At 35.4% G+C, this 16,425-nt stretch overlaps 3 protein-coding genes across 8 annotated transcripts; 1 reads left to right on the top strand and 2 right to left on the bottom strand.

Moving 5' to 3' along the window:
* Positions 1 to 1,002: 1,002 nt before the first annotated feature.
* Positions 1,003 to 3,264, bottom strand: LOC107470855 (protein FAR1-RELATED SEQUENCE 5-like). Its single transcript, XM_016090276.1, has one exon. The coding sequence runs from the start codon at positions 3,262 to 3,264 to the stop codon at positions 1,003 to 1,005; it is 2,262 nt and encodes a 753-aa protein (XP_015945762.1).
* Positions 3,265 to 5,426: 2,162 nt separating this feature from the next.
* On the top strand, positions 5,427 to 10,760 carry LOC107470950 (uncharacterized). 6 transcript variants are annotated; one of them, XM_016090371.3, is made up of 7 exons: positions 5,427 to 6,066; positions 6,267 to 6,404; positions 6,927 to 7,273; positions 8,059 to 8,803; positions 9,040 to 9,136; positions 9,209 to 9,263; positions 10,275 to 10,760. In XM_016090371.3, the coding sequence occupies exons 1-7, from the start codon at positions 5,643 to 5,645 to the stop codon at positions 10,332 to 10,334; spliced, it is 1,866 nt and encodes a 621-aa protein (XP_015945857.1). In that variant the 5' UTR covers positions 5,427 to 5,642; the 3' UTR covers positions 10,335 to 10,760. The 6 variants fall into 6 exon arrangements, with proteins under 6 accessions (XP_015945857.1, XP_015945858.1, XP_015945859.1 ...); XM_016090372.3 differs by having other exon boundaries at positions 5,428 to 6,066; positions 6,270 to 6,404; XM_016090373.3 differs by having other exon boundaries at positions 5,429 to 6,066; positions 6,942 to 7,273.
* Positions 10,761 to 10,918: 158 nt separating this feature from the next.
* On the bottom strand, positions 10,919 to 14,916 carry LOC107470951 (uncharacterized). Its single transcript, XM_016090375.3, has 4 exons — positions 14,628 to 14,916; positions 14,392 to 14,513; positions 11,571 to 11,729; positions 10,919 to 11,355 (listed from the first exon to the last, which is right to left on the bottom strand). The coding sequence occupies exons 1-4, from the start codon at positions 14,862 to 14,864 to the stop codon at positions 11,262 to 11,264; spliced, it is 612 nt and encodes a 203-aa protein (XP_015945861.1). The 5' UTR covers positions 14,865 to 14,916; the 3' UTR covers positions 10,919 to 11,261.
* Positions 14,917 to 16,425: the final 1,509 nt, after the last annotated feature.

Raw genomic sequence — 16,425 nt, forward strand, 5'->3', positions numbered from 1 at the left:
ACATAAACTACACAGTATGTCCCAGATGTGCTCTGGAGGGAACACCCTGTAATTTGAAACATAACTCTCTGCAAGGAAAACCGTCGGGTATTGAACAGTTGTCGAAACCTGCGCTTTTGTACGGAAAAGGAGTCATACTCTCCCGCAAACTATTCATGCTCAGCCTATGAAAAGTTCCCTCCGGACCTGTTGGCGGGCAAAGAGTTTCCCATTGCATTCTACAATAACAGTTAACATTCATAATGTCAACCTTAACTGTCGTTCTATTAACATGTGTACTAGTTACCTTGGCAGGACAATGACTAAAAAATTCAAAACATTTTTACCTCTAGAACCCACTGTTGGAAGGCATCAGAACCTGACGTATTAAAGTTCGTAGCAGTCATAGCGGGAGCTGGTTCAGGTGAGGAAATCGCCGCATCTGCTTGATTAGGGCCGCATCCGTGGAGTGTTGAACAGCTGGGAGCCGCAAAGAACTGATGTATCTGCTGCCCCCCAAGGAAGAAGTTGCCGCCGGCAACCCCTAGGTTTAACCGGGGTAGACTAGACTTGGCTGCATTGGGTCCGGGCGGTCTCGGTATGTATGGGTCCGTGGCGCTGGGAATACTAGGTTCAGAGACGCGATGTGCAGCCTGCAACTAGATAAACAAGTTATTCACATGAGACGGTTATGGAAGAATGAAGTGAACCTTGTGAAGCAAAAGGGAACTAAATAAACATAAGCAAAATGATACGGCCTACAGACACCAACGAAGAATGTAAAGCATACACAATGTGACAAGTTTAGAAGACAAACTATATACAACATCATCGTGCAAAGCACTTACCCAGGCCGTTTTATCTCACTTTGCATACATAAATTGCATATAAAAAAATAACCGAAAGCACAAAACATACCTCCGAGCAACTACGCCCCGAACGATTCCCACTAGTCTCTCCGGAGGATGGATTCCCAACCGTGGCAGAGGTCACTTGTCGAGTGCCGACCTGGCTCATATCCCTTTAAGACATGCACGTCCTCTTCGTGTGACCGGGACGCCCACAACAAGTGCAGCAACGCCTCTTCCCCTCAGGTTCTGCAGTTGTCGAGGACCCCGTCTCCCTACCGCGTTTAGGGGCCCCTTTTGTCCGGGTGACAGCCGGATCCCTCACGACGTCCTGTTGCCTCTCGCTGGCCTCGTGGTCTATGGTATTGCCCCTACGCACCTGAAGCCTCCGTGCCAAAGACGTTACTGCATCCCTCACTAAAAAGAAGTCAAATACATCGTCAGAAGCTAGTTTCGCCACGACACTCATTGCACTGCACAGCGTGCCGTACCTCAATAAACAATTGTTGTGACCCGATATATTGCATGTTTCGGATTCTGTCCATTCCTTCGCATCCTTACACCAACGCCTAACAATCAAACCAGGTGGGATTTCGTCCCAACCCTCATACTTCATCACGCAAAATATATGGCAGCAAGGAATGCCTTCACTGTTCCACAGCATGCAATCACATTCAATCTTTGGTTCGCTTGGATCGTAAAGAACCTTGCGAACCCTACGACGGTTCCCCACGCTTGAGAACTTGTAGACGGACGTCGTGCTAATGTTGTCTTTCCCCAGCAACAATAAACTACCAACCCCCTTTATCTGTTTCCTAACCTCCTTGAAGACTGCTCTAGTGTATGTCTTTGCAGCAAACAACTCGATTTTATCAAGACCTGTTGTCAGTACGGGCGTGTAGTACGATGAATAGAATTGAGCTGTAACCTCATTGTTGCGATAGTCTTTTACCACCCTATCCAGGCTCTGAACCAATTCAAGAAGGCTATTTGTAGACTTTAGGAACCCTTTGACGAATGCATTTATGCCCTCATACCTCGAAGTCGTTCTGCAACCCGCACAAAAGGTGCCACGTAGATATGCTGTTGCCCAACTATGTCTTAATTCGTAGGTGCTTTTGACCCAGCTGTTGTTCATTAACCCTAAACTTTCCACCGCCGTGCTCCAGTACTCCTCGAACTCTGTAGCATCGAAGTTTGCATAAACTGCCTTTTTGAAGACCTTTCGAAATTCAGGCTCCTTCACCCTTAAGACACAGTTTTTTTCCAAATGCCACCCGCATAGGCGATGCCTGGATAAAGGTAGCACATCGGCGATCGCTGCCCGCATCGCTTTATCCCCGTCAGTGACCACAACGGAAGGCTTCTTGTTTTCTATGACATCAAGAATGTTCAGTAATACCCATTTATATGTACGGACCTCCTCGTCCTCCAGTAATGCAAAGCCGAAAATTGCTGTCTGCTTGTGATGATTTGATCCGGAGAATACCACCAGAGGCTTCTTGTACTTGTTGGACCTGTATGTTGCATCAAATGCAAGGACGTCACCGAACAACTGGTAATCCGCCATCATCTGCCCATCCGCCCAGAATAGGCTACCAAGTTGATTCTCTGCTGTGTTGGTGTATCTGGCAACAGTCATCATGTCCGTATTGGCCTTGCCTTCCAAATAACTTATTGCTGCTGCAGCGTCACCATTGATAATTTGTGCTATTCTTTGGCTGTGAACGTAATTGTACAAATCCCTCTTCGTAAACCGAAGCATCCGGTAACCCCCTGACTGCCCGGCCATGTACGCCATTATCTTTGATGTCGCAATGCCAAACTTTTTTAGACTATCAACTTGAGCTTTGTCACCGTCACTCAGATTCCGATGACTCGGAAGAAGATGACTAAACATGGTTGTAGCAAGAGGGTGGTTATGGTTGTCGTCTATTCTCCGGACTTTCCAAACCTGATCTTGCAGGTCATAGTAAATTTTCAGCTTCGCTGAACAACCCGTGCGACTCTCCGGCTTCTCCTCCCTCACTCTTTCGGGACGATCGTAGTGTTTCTCATGCCTTGTACCTTGACGATGACAAAAGAAGTCTCGTCTAACCAAAAGGCCGTTCATTCGAGCCACGTCACCCTTCCTTACACCGAACCCCCTGAGTCTGGCAAACTGTTTGTATGCCGCGTAAGCATCTTCCTCGGTACTAAACACTTTGTCCAAGAAATCCTCCGTCGACCTAAAACCGGGAGCATCAGCCTCACATATCTCCTGGCTTGGCCTGACCCCGTTCCCGTGGGTTTCGTCACCCGTTTCAGCCGTCTCGGAGTCACTCTCAAAGGAGTCATCCTCGTCATCCCCAATCGGAGAAGAAATGCGGAAATACTCATCCTCACTAAGACCGCCCGAGTCATCGTCTCCAACAGTGAAATGCACCTGCGAATCCATCTTCAACAACAAAGGAAGTCAATCACCTGGAAGATGGTTATTCGGCAGGAAACTTATCATGACTTACAATGCGACTTATTGAAACACCCGCATCGGAATAGGGAGTTAAAACAGGCTAGGCATAAATAAATATTCAAATATTCAAATAATTAAATACACATGAAGTCTATGCTTATAAATGATGCTACGAGTTTTACCGCACCTTAACTAACCGGTGAACTCGTTAACAATGCCACAACACCAACATACTTACATACATTCGGGTCCAACTTAGGGACATGATGTGGATACCATGAACAAGCTTTATCAATTTCAATCAACCCTAAAGACTTGCTCTCTGTCCAGTTTCTTCAACCTGGATGAATGGATTATTGGAGCAATGCAGCAAATTTATCGAAATGGTCAAGAAGAAAAAGAATAACAACAATAACTGCTTTTATTTGAGATCATAACAACAGCAAAATAAGAAAACAGAAAGGAGGGGAGCCATGCTGCATCACAACACTAGTATAGGAAATGTTATCTTTGACCAAAGTAAATAGTCTTTCTTATGCCGCTGATCTATGGTGTCGGAACCTACATTCAATACAACTAACTCAGCACCTCCTCATACAAAATATATTTTACTTATTATTGACTTATCGAAAATTAAAAAATAAAAAAGAATAGCCTAACGCCATACAAACAAAACAAGCACAATCTAATAGATAACTCACGTAAGTCAACCAAAGGAACATGTAAACGTTATAGCTACTCTCTTAAGGCAACTCTCACACTATAAAATCACATGATTTTGTATTCGTACCTTCAGTGTGGGACAGACACTACATACTAATACACTGAGACCATCCATGTTTTTACTTATCATTACTAAAGACTATATAACTGTTACTTGCACAATCTCCGACCTCCCGCTACACATCCACAAACATGTCAAACTTTCTTTCTATGAACCCTACTTTCTGTAACAATTAACTTCTTTTTCTCCGTCCTTTCATTTTTGTTCTAAACGTGTTGCCAAATCCATAAAAGGGATCCTTAAAGACTAAATTGAAGTAATGCGCAGTGCACATGACTCACTTCATGTGTTGTATGCAATGACAGGCTACACTAAGGGAGGAAGACCTGAATGTCAAGTATAAAAAGACAAAGAGGGATTATAAATTTCGTGTGACAATTACCAATTACAAATCAATCCCAAAAGTCTATATCACCAACAATTCAGTATTCGGCTTGAACGACAGAAGCTGGCATTCTAGTCATAAAAATTGAAAAAGAGGAAAGCACGAATGCAATAACATATACGGCAAAACTGGATAAACACCGTACCTCATGCATCTAGCGGAAGCTCGAAGCCAGGCACAACGCAACAGATTAATGGACTGACTTGAATTCAAAACACCTAATGCTTCAAACCTCTAAAGCAAGATCCCGTTTGCAACAGATTATATTCCAACAGATTATATTCCAACAGATCATATTCCAACAGATCAACAACCAGCATACTTCATACCTAACACGACACGGGAAGTAGGGAAGCACCGCCTGTCTCCCCCGCCGGTAGCGATACCGTCTATCGCACAGCTGCAATCAGCGCTGGATACGAGAAGAACCAGCAAACTTCACCGGAGTTTGTTTCCAGCCTTCGACCTCTGCCGCTGCAGCAACACTGTCTCCCTGTGCCTCGAACCTAGGGCATCAATTTTGGCCACAATATTGTCGTCACTGTTTCGCTTCCCTTTGATGCATCAGGATATGACTCTGTATTTTTTTTTCCTCCCTTCCATTTTCATTACAAAAAAAAAATACCCATCATCTATTGGATACCCAAATATTTTTCTTGGCATAGCCCACCTTATCAAGTCCACTAATAGACTGTGAAACCAAAAAGCTTCGGCTTCTGGCTCAGCCAACCCAGCCATCAACCAGTAGACAAGTTCTGCAAAAGAGAGCAACGTGTCAATCTCATGATCATTTGGACAGAAAATCTGTAAATCTGTACCAATTTAAATCTTTACCATAGAAGGGCCCTAATTTATTAAAATTAAATTCTATAATTTAATTATATTTTTTAAGATAGCCTAATATATGACATATTTTTAATACATTAACAATAAAATTTTCAGTAATCACATTAATCTTGTTTTCCCGCGTTACTTTCCATGATCTAGTTGACCTGACTCGCGTGAAGTCGTGGTAGTTAGTAGTAACTAGTTTCTGAACTGCCACACTCCACGAACAAAATCCTATTCACACGCCAATCTTAATCGCAATCACCAAAAATTACGCCAATCAATATCATGAAACCCTAATTAAAATTTCCATCACCAGAATTGAATTGAATCCCATACCGAGTTACCGACACCCTCTCGACTTCCATGGACCCCAAATTCAGGCGCGTCGGTTTCGAACCCGACCCGAACCAATCCCAATATCCGCTTACTGTGCCCCCGCCACGTCTTCTCTCCGAGAGAACCGCCGCCGTTCCTGTTCCGGAGATAGGGTTCCGGCGTCAGTTCCCGGGAGATCGAATTCCGATTGGGAGTTACAACCCTTCCCTGGCGCTGCTCGGAACCTCGCCATCAGCGGCGTCCACGCCTACTTCCGAGTATCGCGATGGCGACGGAGAATTCTCCGAGGATTCCTCCGGTTGGTTCCTTCGCAGCGAATCGAGTTTTGCCGTCACAGAGTTCGATTTGCCGGCGAAGCCTCTGGAAAATTCATCGGAGAATTGTTTAACCGGCAGTGTGAATTCGAAAAATGTAGCCGGATCCAGAGCCGGAGCTATAGCCGGAACCACCGGTAGTAATAACGATGCTACATTAAACTTTCATTTTCTTTAATTCAAAATAGGCAATGACATGCTAGCAATTACAAATAAATGTGAGCGATTTTGATGATGTTGAATAAGCTGCATTTGCTTCTTCTGATAAATGGCTGATTCTAGATATAGTTATTTGTTATTCTTTAACATGTTAATGACGAAAGCATAATATTCATAGCAGAAAGGATGGAAGGAACTGCCAAAGAAGAACGCAACGATGTGCCCTCAATTTCGAAGCCAGTTAAGGCAAACACTACGAAGGCCGAGAGACGAGCCTTGCAGGAGGCACAAAGAGCTGCAAAAGCTACTTCTAAAGGTGGTTGTAGTCATTGAAAATTTTGTTGACAATTTCGCATTTTTTTTCTGAATATTTCAGAATTGATTTGATTTATGCATACTACTATGAAGTTTAAATTTTAGCTCGTCTTTTATTCTAAATTTTGAAAACTGTCAGTGTTCTTGTTCTGTTAATTGGTTTTTAAATGAGAGGCATGGTTTAAAATAATTGTTGCTTCACAGTTTTCATTAGTTTTGTGCCCTTGCATAGTTTTTGAATTGTAAACCAAGGTAAACACTTGCTTTGAGCAACCCTGGGGGCTTTTTATTCTTGCTACTTTCTTAGAAGCATCAGTTTTTAGCTCTCAATTATTTCTTTCTAAATTTTTTAAAACTGGAAGACTGTTGAAATTTGATTAACTTGTTTTGACTGAAAGAAAAAATTTGGAGTTTCATGTTTAAATAGGCCAAATATATCAGATAGTTAAATTTGTTAGTTGCTTATTCATGTATTCTATGACCTTCATGTGGCTCCTGTAGTCTCTGCTTATGCTTTTGATAGTTGTTCTGTATCCAGCTGATGGCAGAGCAGAACCTGGTAAAGGTGTGAAGCAGTCTTCCGGGAAGAAAGATGGACCTCCTGTAACATCTTCGACAGCTACTGACAAGAAATCAGGTGGTCGTTCTTTGGAGAAAGAGAGGAAAAAAGATGTTCCTCCTCCACGTATGCAATTTGACGACAAAAGTAGAGTTGAAAAGGCCAAAAGGCGTGCATTAGTCAATCAAACTGAAGCTGTAAACAGAGTTGAATTATTTCGTCATTTGCCTCAATACGAATATGGTTCTCAGCTTCCTAAGCTTGAATCAAAGCTTTTCCAAATTGATTCAGTGCATCCTTCTGTGTTCAAGGTACTCTTTTGGAGTTTCATAAGGTTGGTTCAAATTAAGATACTTGGAATCTATTTGTTGATATTACTAGTTAAATATGTGATCTGAGCATAAATATCAACATTACAACTAACTTGTGTTTTCATTCTATAGTGTGTATATTTCGTTGTTAAATGCAATTGCTTTGCTGTGTCTTAAATTAATTATTCTTATTTCAAATCTCCATTCTCCTTGATATTATTGTATTTGTTAGTTGTGTTTAATATTATGTTTGCGATGGTTACAAAATTTTTTCTAAAACTTTGATGAAAATAAATATTTAATTTAAACCGTTCAGTGGTTACAAAAATGTTGTTTTAAAAAACTTTTATGAAATAAATATATTAATTTAAAGTTTGCCCTTTGTTTGAATTTATAACTTTACATGTTCATATGTTCATGAGTGCAAAGAGGCATCCTATACGATCAACTAGATATGGATGTTTTTTGTTTCTGTTTTAACTCTAAATTATATTTGTCTCCCTTGAGATTAGGAGATATGAAACACAACATTTCTTGATTTGTCATGTTTTCACTGACAAAGTCCGTTAGAGGTGTTCAATGCTGCAGATCATGTAGTTTGCCCTTTTCTTATGTATTGTCTTTTGAGCTGGAACCTGGATCGATATTATTCCCTCTTCCCATGCAGGGGGGAAATATGTCAATTCCATTTGAAGCAATTTTTTACATGCATGTATCCATGCTTTGAAATGAACTTTTAAATGGCAAATATAGATATGTTGCTCACTGGCTTATTCAATTTTCAGGTTGGATTGCGTTACTTGGCAGGAGGTACATCTGGTGATAATGCTCGTTGTATTGAAATGCTCAGAGCCTTTCAAGAAGCAATCAGAGACTACTCTACTCCTCCTGAAAAAGCTCTTGTTAGGGACTTAACTGCAAAACTTGGTAGTTATGTTTCATTTTTCACTGAATGCAGGCCTCTTTCTATTAGCATGGGAAATGCAATTAGATTTGTAAAGAGTCGTATTGCCAAGTTGCCTTTAAGTCATTCTGAATCTGAGGCAAAAGCAACTCTTTATTCTGATATTGATCGATTCATAAATGAGAAAATAATTCTTGCTGCTAAGGTGATAGTTGGACATGCTGCTACAAAGGTTAGGGATGGAGATGTTCTTCTAATATATGGATCATCATCTGTTGTGGAGATGATTCTTTTATATGCTCATGAGCTTGGGAAACAGTTCCGTGTTGTGGTGGTAGATTCGCGACCAAAGCTTCAAAGTCAGGCCTTAATCCGTAGGTTGTTGGCAAAGGGACTCGATTGTACATATACTCTAATAAATGGTGTTTCTTACGTCATGCATGAAGTCACACGAGTTTTTCTGGGAGCTTCTGCTGTTCTATCTAATGGAACTGTATATTCAAGAATTGGGACTGCATGTGTTGCTATGGTGGCTCATGCATTTCATGTTCCTGTATTGGTCTGTTGTGAAGCTTATAAGTTTCACGAAAGAGTCCAACTTGATTCAATATGTTCCAATGAACTAGGTAAGTTTAATAGCATCAGTTTGTTGGCTTTGCATTTTCATTTCAGCGTATCTTGATATTTAGAGGAGGGCTTGGGATAGAAATTTGTATCTACTGCTATCCTTGTGTCAACTGTCATGCATTTTATATAAATGATCTTCAACCCACTTCTATTCCTTTCATGTGCTGCCAAGCGAAAAAATTCACTTTTTGTGAAATGAAGCTGTCAATTTGAGAAAACTTCAAATTGCTTGCAGGTGATCCCAATGCTGTTGCCACGGTTCCTGGAAGAATGAATGTAAATTATCTAGACAATTGGACCAGTGAAGACAATTTGCAGATTTTGAATTTGATGTAAGCTTTAGATTTTACGTTTGTGTGAACAGCCCATGAAAAATTAGATACTGATTTTATTTTGATTGATAGGTTTGATGTCACTCCTTCAGATTATATCTCAGCAATTGTTACAGACCATGGAATGGTAAGTTTATCAGTGTGAGTTGTGCAGGTTTTAAGGTTGTTTTGAATGCCACCACATTGTCTTAGATGTAAATTAGGTGACATATATCCAGCTCTTTTATGATGTAAAGTTCGATTCCTAATTCTCCTCCCACATTATTTTGCATTTGTCTCTTTTCATTATAGAATGAACCCTCATATTCGTCCTTGTAAAATTTATTGGGGAGGGGCTTGTTTGCTTTTCTATTTTCAACTTTTTATAATTTGTAAAGATGAAAGCAGAAACAATATAAATCCAGTTTTCTGTCTTAATTTTCTATTTTCACTATTTTTTCCTAAAATCTTGAAAAAAAGTTGAAAATGAAAACTACACAAGCCCAATTTCTGAGGGAAAAAAAAAAGCTCTCAGGATTTCCCAATTGTGGTAATTGGAATATTAATGTTGGCCATGTTAGTCCTTAACATTTGGACATGTGAGTTCTAGAAAGGACTAGAGAATGAATATGTCTAAGATTTCTTTTGCCCCTTAGGAAGGGAACTAAATTAGGGTTTTCTCTTTTTCATTTATATACATAGAGATTGATTCTCAAATCATATCCAGTTGTCCTAGACGTACATTACCGGTTTTTTGGCTCTTTCCTCTATTTATGTTCTTGTTGAGGGGGAGGGGAGCATTTTGAATGTTTTTGCTTTCTTTTTCTTTATGTTCTTTCCCTCCCTGATACATTCAAAAGAAAGTTAAGGTGACAATCATCACTCATTATGAAAAATATGGTAGAAATCTACGGTGGTTTGGTCTTATTCGCAGAAGACTTGTTTAAAAAGCCTTTGGAAGAGTAGGTAAAAGGAAGATAGTCCAGGTCAGTTAGAGAAAGACTTGAATTTTAATATCTTGGCTATGGCCTATAGATATGGTTTATGTTGTGATAGTATGGAGTCAATTGGTGAATGTAGCTGACTGCACCTGATAAAGAAGAAGGTTTAATTGTTGCTAGCTTAATACTTTCTAGTTGTTTTCGTCTTTTTGTTGCAGGTCCCTCCGACAAGTGTGCCCGTAATTGTACGCGAATACGGTCGAGAGCACTTGATTTAGACTCTCAAGTTTTGGCCCACAATAATTCTAAGTTTTCTATGTGCTTTGAAATTCTTTTCTGATTAAAAAAAAATCAATCATGCTACATGTACACACAAAAATCAGCTGCCAAATTAGCTACTCATATAAAATATATGCTAGATAATAAATACATATTGAAAATGATTTAAACAATATGTATATTTATGTACAAACACATAATGACTGATTTGGTGGTTGATTTTTGGTGTGCATAACTGCATATAATATTTTTGTAATACAGTTTATATCATGTAATCTTTTCATCTTCCAAAGATCAAGGAGATCTGCGTATTCTTTCAATAGTTACACATTCTTTTTAAATACTTTTAGGTCAACTGAAATTTGTTACCCTTAAATTGTAAGTTTAGACACTACACAGAAGTTGGAAGCAGCTACTTTTTTCAAGTGGTTGTAGAAAGTATTCATTGATGAAAACGAAAGACAGTCTGTAGTACAGTAGATAGTTGAACTCTTACCGAAGCAATCGAAATTCGTAATCGTGGAAGGGATTTTATTATATTATATTAACACGAACGATTTCACAAACTTTGCTGCAGGAAGAATATAAAAATATCTTATCATTGGATTCAGTAGAGAAAGAATGAACAAATTAGAAAAATCAATGGCTTGTGTCAATGGGCAATGTCATAGCATCCTCGGCATTATCTAGTAGTGGCAAGATTCCGAAGATAAAGTGCAATGCCACTACTCCAGTAAGGTAATGTTCCCACAACAACCTTTGTACAATCAGAAAACTCTAAGCCATAAACAACAAAACTATACTGCGTCAATTGCTTCATCTGTGTGTGTTGGGTGGGGCTGCTGGTGTAAGTGGAAATTAAATAAAAATGTAAAAGGAAAATGCGATTCTAAATTTTTAATCAAGAGCTTAAACTTTTTTATCCTTCAGCTTCTCCTCGCCCTCCTTAGCCTCCAAATAATTGCATATGGGTCGGGGCATATCCTGTATGGTGTTTTTGGTGGAGGCATTTGAGGTACTCTGCAAGAACAACAATTCTAAAACTGAGTTATTAGAAGCTCTATTAAGTAACCTTAATATTGTATTTGTGCCTATATATACAAGAAAAAAGATGCAAGGATATAAAAGCATGAACGCATCTAATAATATATAAGCTCCAAATTGCTAAAACCATGTGAAGGAATCTAGCATGTTGAGGAATTATTAATGGTGAGATAGATAGTGAGGGAACATACTTTAATCTAGAAATATCGATCTGAGAAAAGTCCATGTTGGTTGCACTGTCTAGAACTGATACACTGGGTCTCAATGGTGGTGTAGGGGGCTGCTTGATTGCTAGTACTCTGCAGTTGAAATGTCTGGCCATGCTATTTGGGGAATGGGCCATAGCCAATCTATTTACCAAATGAATAAAAACAAGATTTTGAGTTTGCAATGAAATGAATGATCATAATTTATTGTGTTATTTTAGAGGACTCGATGGTGAAAATCAACACGTCATTTCAAAATTATTCATTCCCCTTAAATACAGCTAATTATTATTCATCATTATTTATTTAGTGGAGCCATCGCATGTGTTGGTTGAGCCAAATGCACCATGTACTTCTGTTGGGCCAACACTACCCTTCTTAGAAGTTAGAACTCATCTCTGCCATATATAATAATAGGCATAGCTAACATAAGATAGCTTCCTTCTACATTAGAAGCACACCTTTGAGGGCCTTTAGGCTTTAACCTCTAAAGGGATTCATATGTAGAGTACATGGGCACAGCATTACTTACATTCCGAAAACATTTCTTTTTTTTTTTCTTTTCTTTCCCTTTAATAGTTAAATCAATGCTAAAGAATAGAGCAATAATTACAATAAATATTCCTAAAAAGTAATTTCAACATGATAAGACTACTACTAACGGAATCTAGCAGGTGCTCCTTTGTCCTTTTACTAAAAAAACAAAAGAAAAGAAAAAGAAAGACTCAGAACTCAGAAGTGGAGCCAAAAAGCATTGGCAGTTTTGTTATCATTACAGATGGCACGTGCAATAGTCATGGCCTTACGTGATCAAGTTCCAGAGATCACTAACACTGGATAAACTCTCTCAATTTTTTTAAGTGGTATTATAAAATATAATTCTTTATTATACATTTTTTAATTAAAATAAAAAATATGTAAAACACGACATTATATCCTTTTTTACCTCCCATAATGATACTTAAATTCAAAAGTGATTTTGATACCAATATTTTAGTTAGGAACTAATCATTTCATTTTTATAATGTCATTTTCTATTTGATAAAATTTTATTATAAACAAATTTTATATAAAAAGTAAAATCTCTTAAATAATAATATTGTCATACTCTTTTGTAATTATTCATTTTGTACTGTAAGCTTCACAGCGTTGATATTTAATTAGGAATTAGCTGATGATAATAAAAGTAGAAAATTTGCATTCTTTCAATGTATTATCAACATATTGAATGCATAAAATTTTTTTAAAATTTATATTTTTCAAAAAAATATTCTATTTACATAAGATGATTAGTTAAAATAGAAAACAGATCTTTCAAATTAGTGTTATAAAGTGTAATCTTTTACAGTACACTACTATTTTTAAATGAAATAAAAATTTATTATATACTAAAAAACTACATTTAACATCACTTTAAAAAAAATAAAAAATTCATCAAATAATCATATCAAAATCTTCTAAAATAAAAAATTTATAAAATAATAAAATAATATTTTAATTATTTTTAAATTAAGATAATAGAATTCATAGATAATAAATATTATAAATTTATAGATGATTAAAATATTATTTTATTATTTTGCTACAATCTTTACTTTAAAAGATTTTTTTTTCTAACTTCACTTTAGAAGGTTTTTTTTTTTCAAGTAAACTGTTATTAAGAACACACAAGAGAAAGGATTTTATAGATAAAGCGAATTCCACTTTTATATTCTTAATAAATACCTTTTCAAAGACACCCAAAAAAAAAAGAAAACGCTTTTTATTTTTGACATGGAGAAGAGAATGTAGTAATACAACACTATGGAGAAGAGAGATGTTTTTCATACATAAGGTGTCAGCAGAAAATAGACCCTCCGTTTTGAGTTTTGGAAAAAAATAAAAAAAAGTTAAAAATCTTAATCGGACGGTTCGATTTGTAATTTCGAAAATAAAAAAAAAATTTAATGTTGAAATCGGACCGTCCGATTTTTATTTTAACAAATTAAAAAAATAAAAAATACAAACCGGATCCTCCAATTTGGTGTTTATTTTCTTTTTCAAGCAAATCGAACCCTCTGATTTGTAGTTTATTTTTTTCTTCAAACAAATCGGACCGTCCGATTTAAATAAAACACCATATAAAAAAAACACCTAATCTTCCAATATCAATGTATTACACATGTATTTAACTAATATAAAAAAATTAGCCAAAAAAAAAAAACATTGAGACTACTACTAATTCGCAAAACCTTAAATATTAAAATTAAATTAAAAAACCTTAGGTTCAAAACTTCAAATATCACTATTGTTGTTTATTCATAGTAGCATCAGAAAGAGCACAAAACAAATTGGAACATTTAAGACACACAGGTCCCATCAACTAGGGAAGAAAGCCAAGATCACCAGAAAAAAGAAGAGTGATATGGAAATATTGATTATTACAGATCCCAGAATAATTATTATGTAATTAAAAGTTGAAATCCCAATTCCCAAGTACCACTAATCAGAATCTGTCTTATTTCTTTTCCGAAAAAACATAAATATACAGAACATTGAATTTCATGCTTTTCATTCATCGGTGATCACCCACCTTAATTACAATGACAATTACCAAAGAGAAACCCAACTTTATTCTTCCCCCAACAAAAGCAATAAATTCTAGGGAGAGTAAATAAATACTATTTTAATATCAATATTTTTTTAACAATTAATATATAATTAATTAATAAGAATGGTATTTTTATTGTGAAAATCATTTATCAAATTGAAATTGACCTGAAAAGTATTTGAATATATTTTGACATTGAAGTTATAATTAAATTACCTGTAAAGAAAGCTATGATCATGGAGTCCAACCACAAGAACAGAAGCTCCAAGCTCTCGAACCGTAGCAGCAATCTTAGTCCCTTCTTGATCCCCTTCCGTGACAATAATCTCAACCTTTGTCTGTAACACAATCCTCCTAAGATTAATTTGTACATAGCAACAAAATCAGTATAACAATAAATTAAATTAAATCAAATCAAACCAAGTTAAGATCAAAATTTATTAGTTACAAACATTGGGGTGGCTATTGCAGATGTGTTGAAAGGAGAGTGCTAATTGGTAACCATTGAGGCGAAGAAGGCGAGATTTTGATCTGGTTCTTGTTCTTGAAGATGATGAAGATGAAGAATGGTAAACATGAAGCAATGTGATTATGTCACCGTAGCGAATGATATTGTGAAGTGCCCATTTTAGAGCTGTTCTTGCAACTTCTTCATCTTCCACCATCACCACTATTTTCCTCACATCCATTATTTTTCTTTTTGTTCTCTTCTTGCTTTTCTTCCCCACACTACTCTCTAGTTTCCTCTTCTCTTATTCACATGATTATTTCTTTTTTTATTATTTATAGTTATTCTTAAAAAATTAATTATCAACTCAATAGAATATATGTTCACATACAGAATATATATTAAAAATATATTAAATAATATATATTTATATACAAATATATAATAAATTATTGAGTATATATTTAAATAGGTCTTTAAAAAATTTTACATCGAACATTTTTGTTCTAAAAAAATTTTATTAAAAAATAAAACGTATAAATTTTTTTCACACTTTTAAAGAATTATTTATCTAAATAAAAATAATGAATCTGATTAAAATAAAAATTTATATATCTTATTTTTATAAAATTAAAAGACTTTATTGTAATAAAATTTTTTAGAAATAAAAATGTTCGACACAATTTTTTAGGAATCTATTTAAATATATATTCTAAATTATTTGATGATTAATTTTTTGTGGATATATAATATTTTTGTTATTGATGATTAATAACCCATTCATATATGGCCAAGGTTGTCTCTTTCTCTAATGGTTTGTGTCTATTCTTTATTTCAATGATGATTGACATTAATTTAATAGTTTATGGCATATTCTTCTAAAAGCTTTAAGTTATTAAGTAGAAACGCTTAAATGTTTTAGGTTTAGTATGTTTTTGCATGATTGAAACGTGAATTATGCACATATTTGTTTTTTATTTAAAATTTTATCTTTTGTTTTAAAAGAAAAAGATTGCAAAAATTTGAATTATAATTTTTTTTATGAATAATGTTACACATCAAAATTTTTTTATAAACCAAGTCCAATCAAATTAAATAATAAGATAATACTAATCAAGTAATCATAACTAATTTTTGTTATGTTAAACTAATTTAATTAAATTTAATTAACAAAAATTCAAAAAAACTAATTTAATTATATAATATTATTTTTTATTATAAAAGTTTTGATTATTTAAATAATCATGTTTCATCTTAATAAATTTTAATCTTGACTATTATATGTGTATATATTTTCAATCATTCATTAATTTTATATTACTATGTTATGAATTGATTTGTATCCTTAATTAAAAATGTAAGATCAAATATGAGATCCCAACCAAAAAAAAATATGAGATCACAAAAAAATTCAACTAGAGAATTAATTTATTTTAAGTTAACATCAGTAAATTTTTTAATCGTAAACTTTAAAATTTAAATTTTAATCATAAACTCTAAATCATTCAAAATATAAAGGTTAAAAGTAGTTATATAATAAAAAAATCAACCAAAATTAATTATTGAAAAATTACTTTCCTATTTTTTTTATTTATTATTTTGGAAGATTGCTAATTGCTACGTATTGAATGAAGTTGGAAAAGACGAAAAAGTACAAATGAAAAAAAAAAGAAGTGGTTGAATAATAATTATTTGGTTATCAATCTCACAAGTTGAAAAATTGTGTCCATATACGGGACAACTTTGATTGGTGTTTCGTGGTATATATATGTTCTAGGTTATTCATTATTCATTTTAATTCT

The sequence above is a fragment of the Arachis duranensis genome, chromosome 10 (genome assembly GCF_000817695.3).
Source record: "Arachis duranensis cultivar V14167 chromosome 10, aradu.V14167.gnm2.J7QH, whole genome shotgun sequence".
In the NCBI taxonomy this organism is placed as follows: domain Eukaryota; kingdom Viridiplantae; phylum Streptophyta; class Magnoliopsida; order Fabales; family Fabaceae; genus Arachis; species Arachis duranensis.

Coding starts and splice junctions, on each gene's coding strand:
- LOC107470855 (XM_016090276.1), bottom strand. CDS start 3,264: ATGGATTCGCAGGTGCATTTCACTGTTGGAGACGATGACTCGGGCGGT.
- LOC107470951 (XM_016090375.3), bottom strand. CDS start 14,864: ATGGATGTGAGGAAAATAGTGGTGATGGTGGAAGATGAAGAAGTTGCA. Junction 11,730..14,391: donor GATCATAGCTTTCTTTACAG/GTAATTTAATTA, acceptor TTTGGTAAATAG/ATTGGCTATGGCCCATTCCC. Junction 11,356..11,570: donor ATCGATATTTCTAGATTAAA/GTATGTTCCCTC, acceptor TTGTTCTTGCAG/AGTACCTCAAATGCCTCCAC.
- LOC107470950 (XM_016090371.3), top strand. CDS start 5,643: ATGGACCCCAAATTCAGGCGCGTCGGTTTCGAACCCGACCCGAACCAA. Junction 6,067..6,266: donor AGCTATAGCCGGAACCACCG/GTAGTAATAACG, acceptor TAATATTCATAG/CAGAAAGGATGGAAGGAACT. Junction 9,264..10,274: donor TTGTTACAGACCATGGAATG/GTAAGTTTATCA, acceptor TTTTTGTTGCAG/GTCCCTCCGACAAGTGTGCC.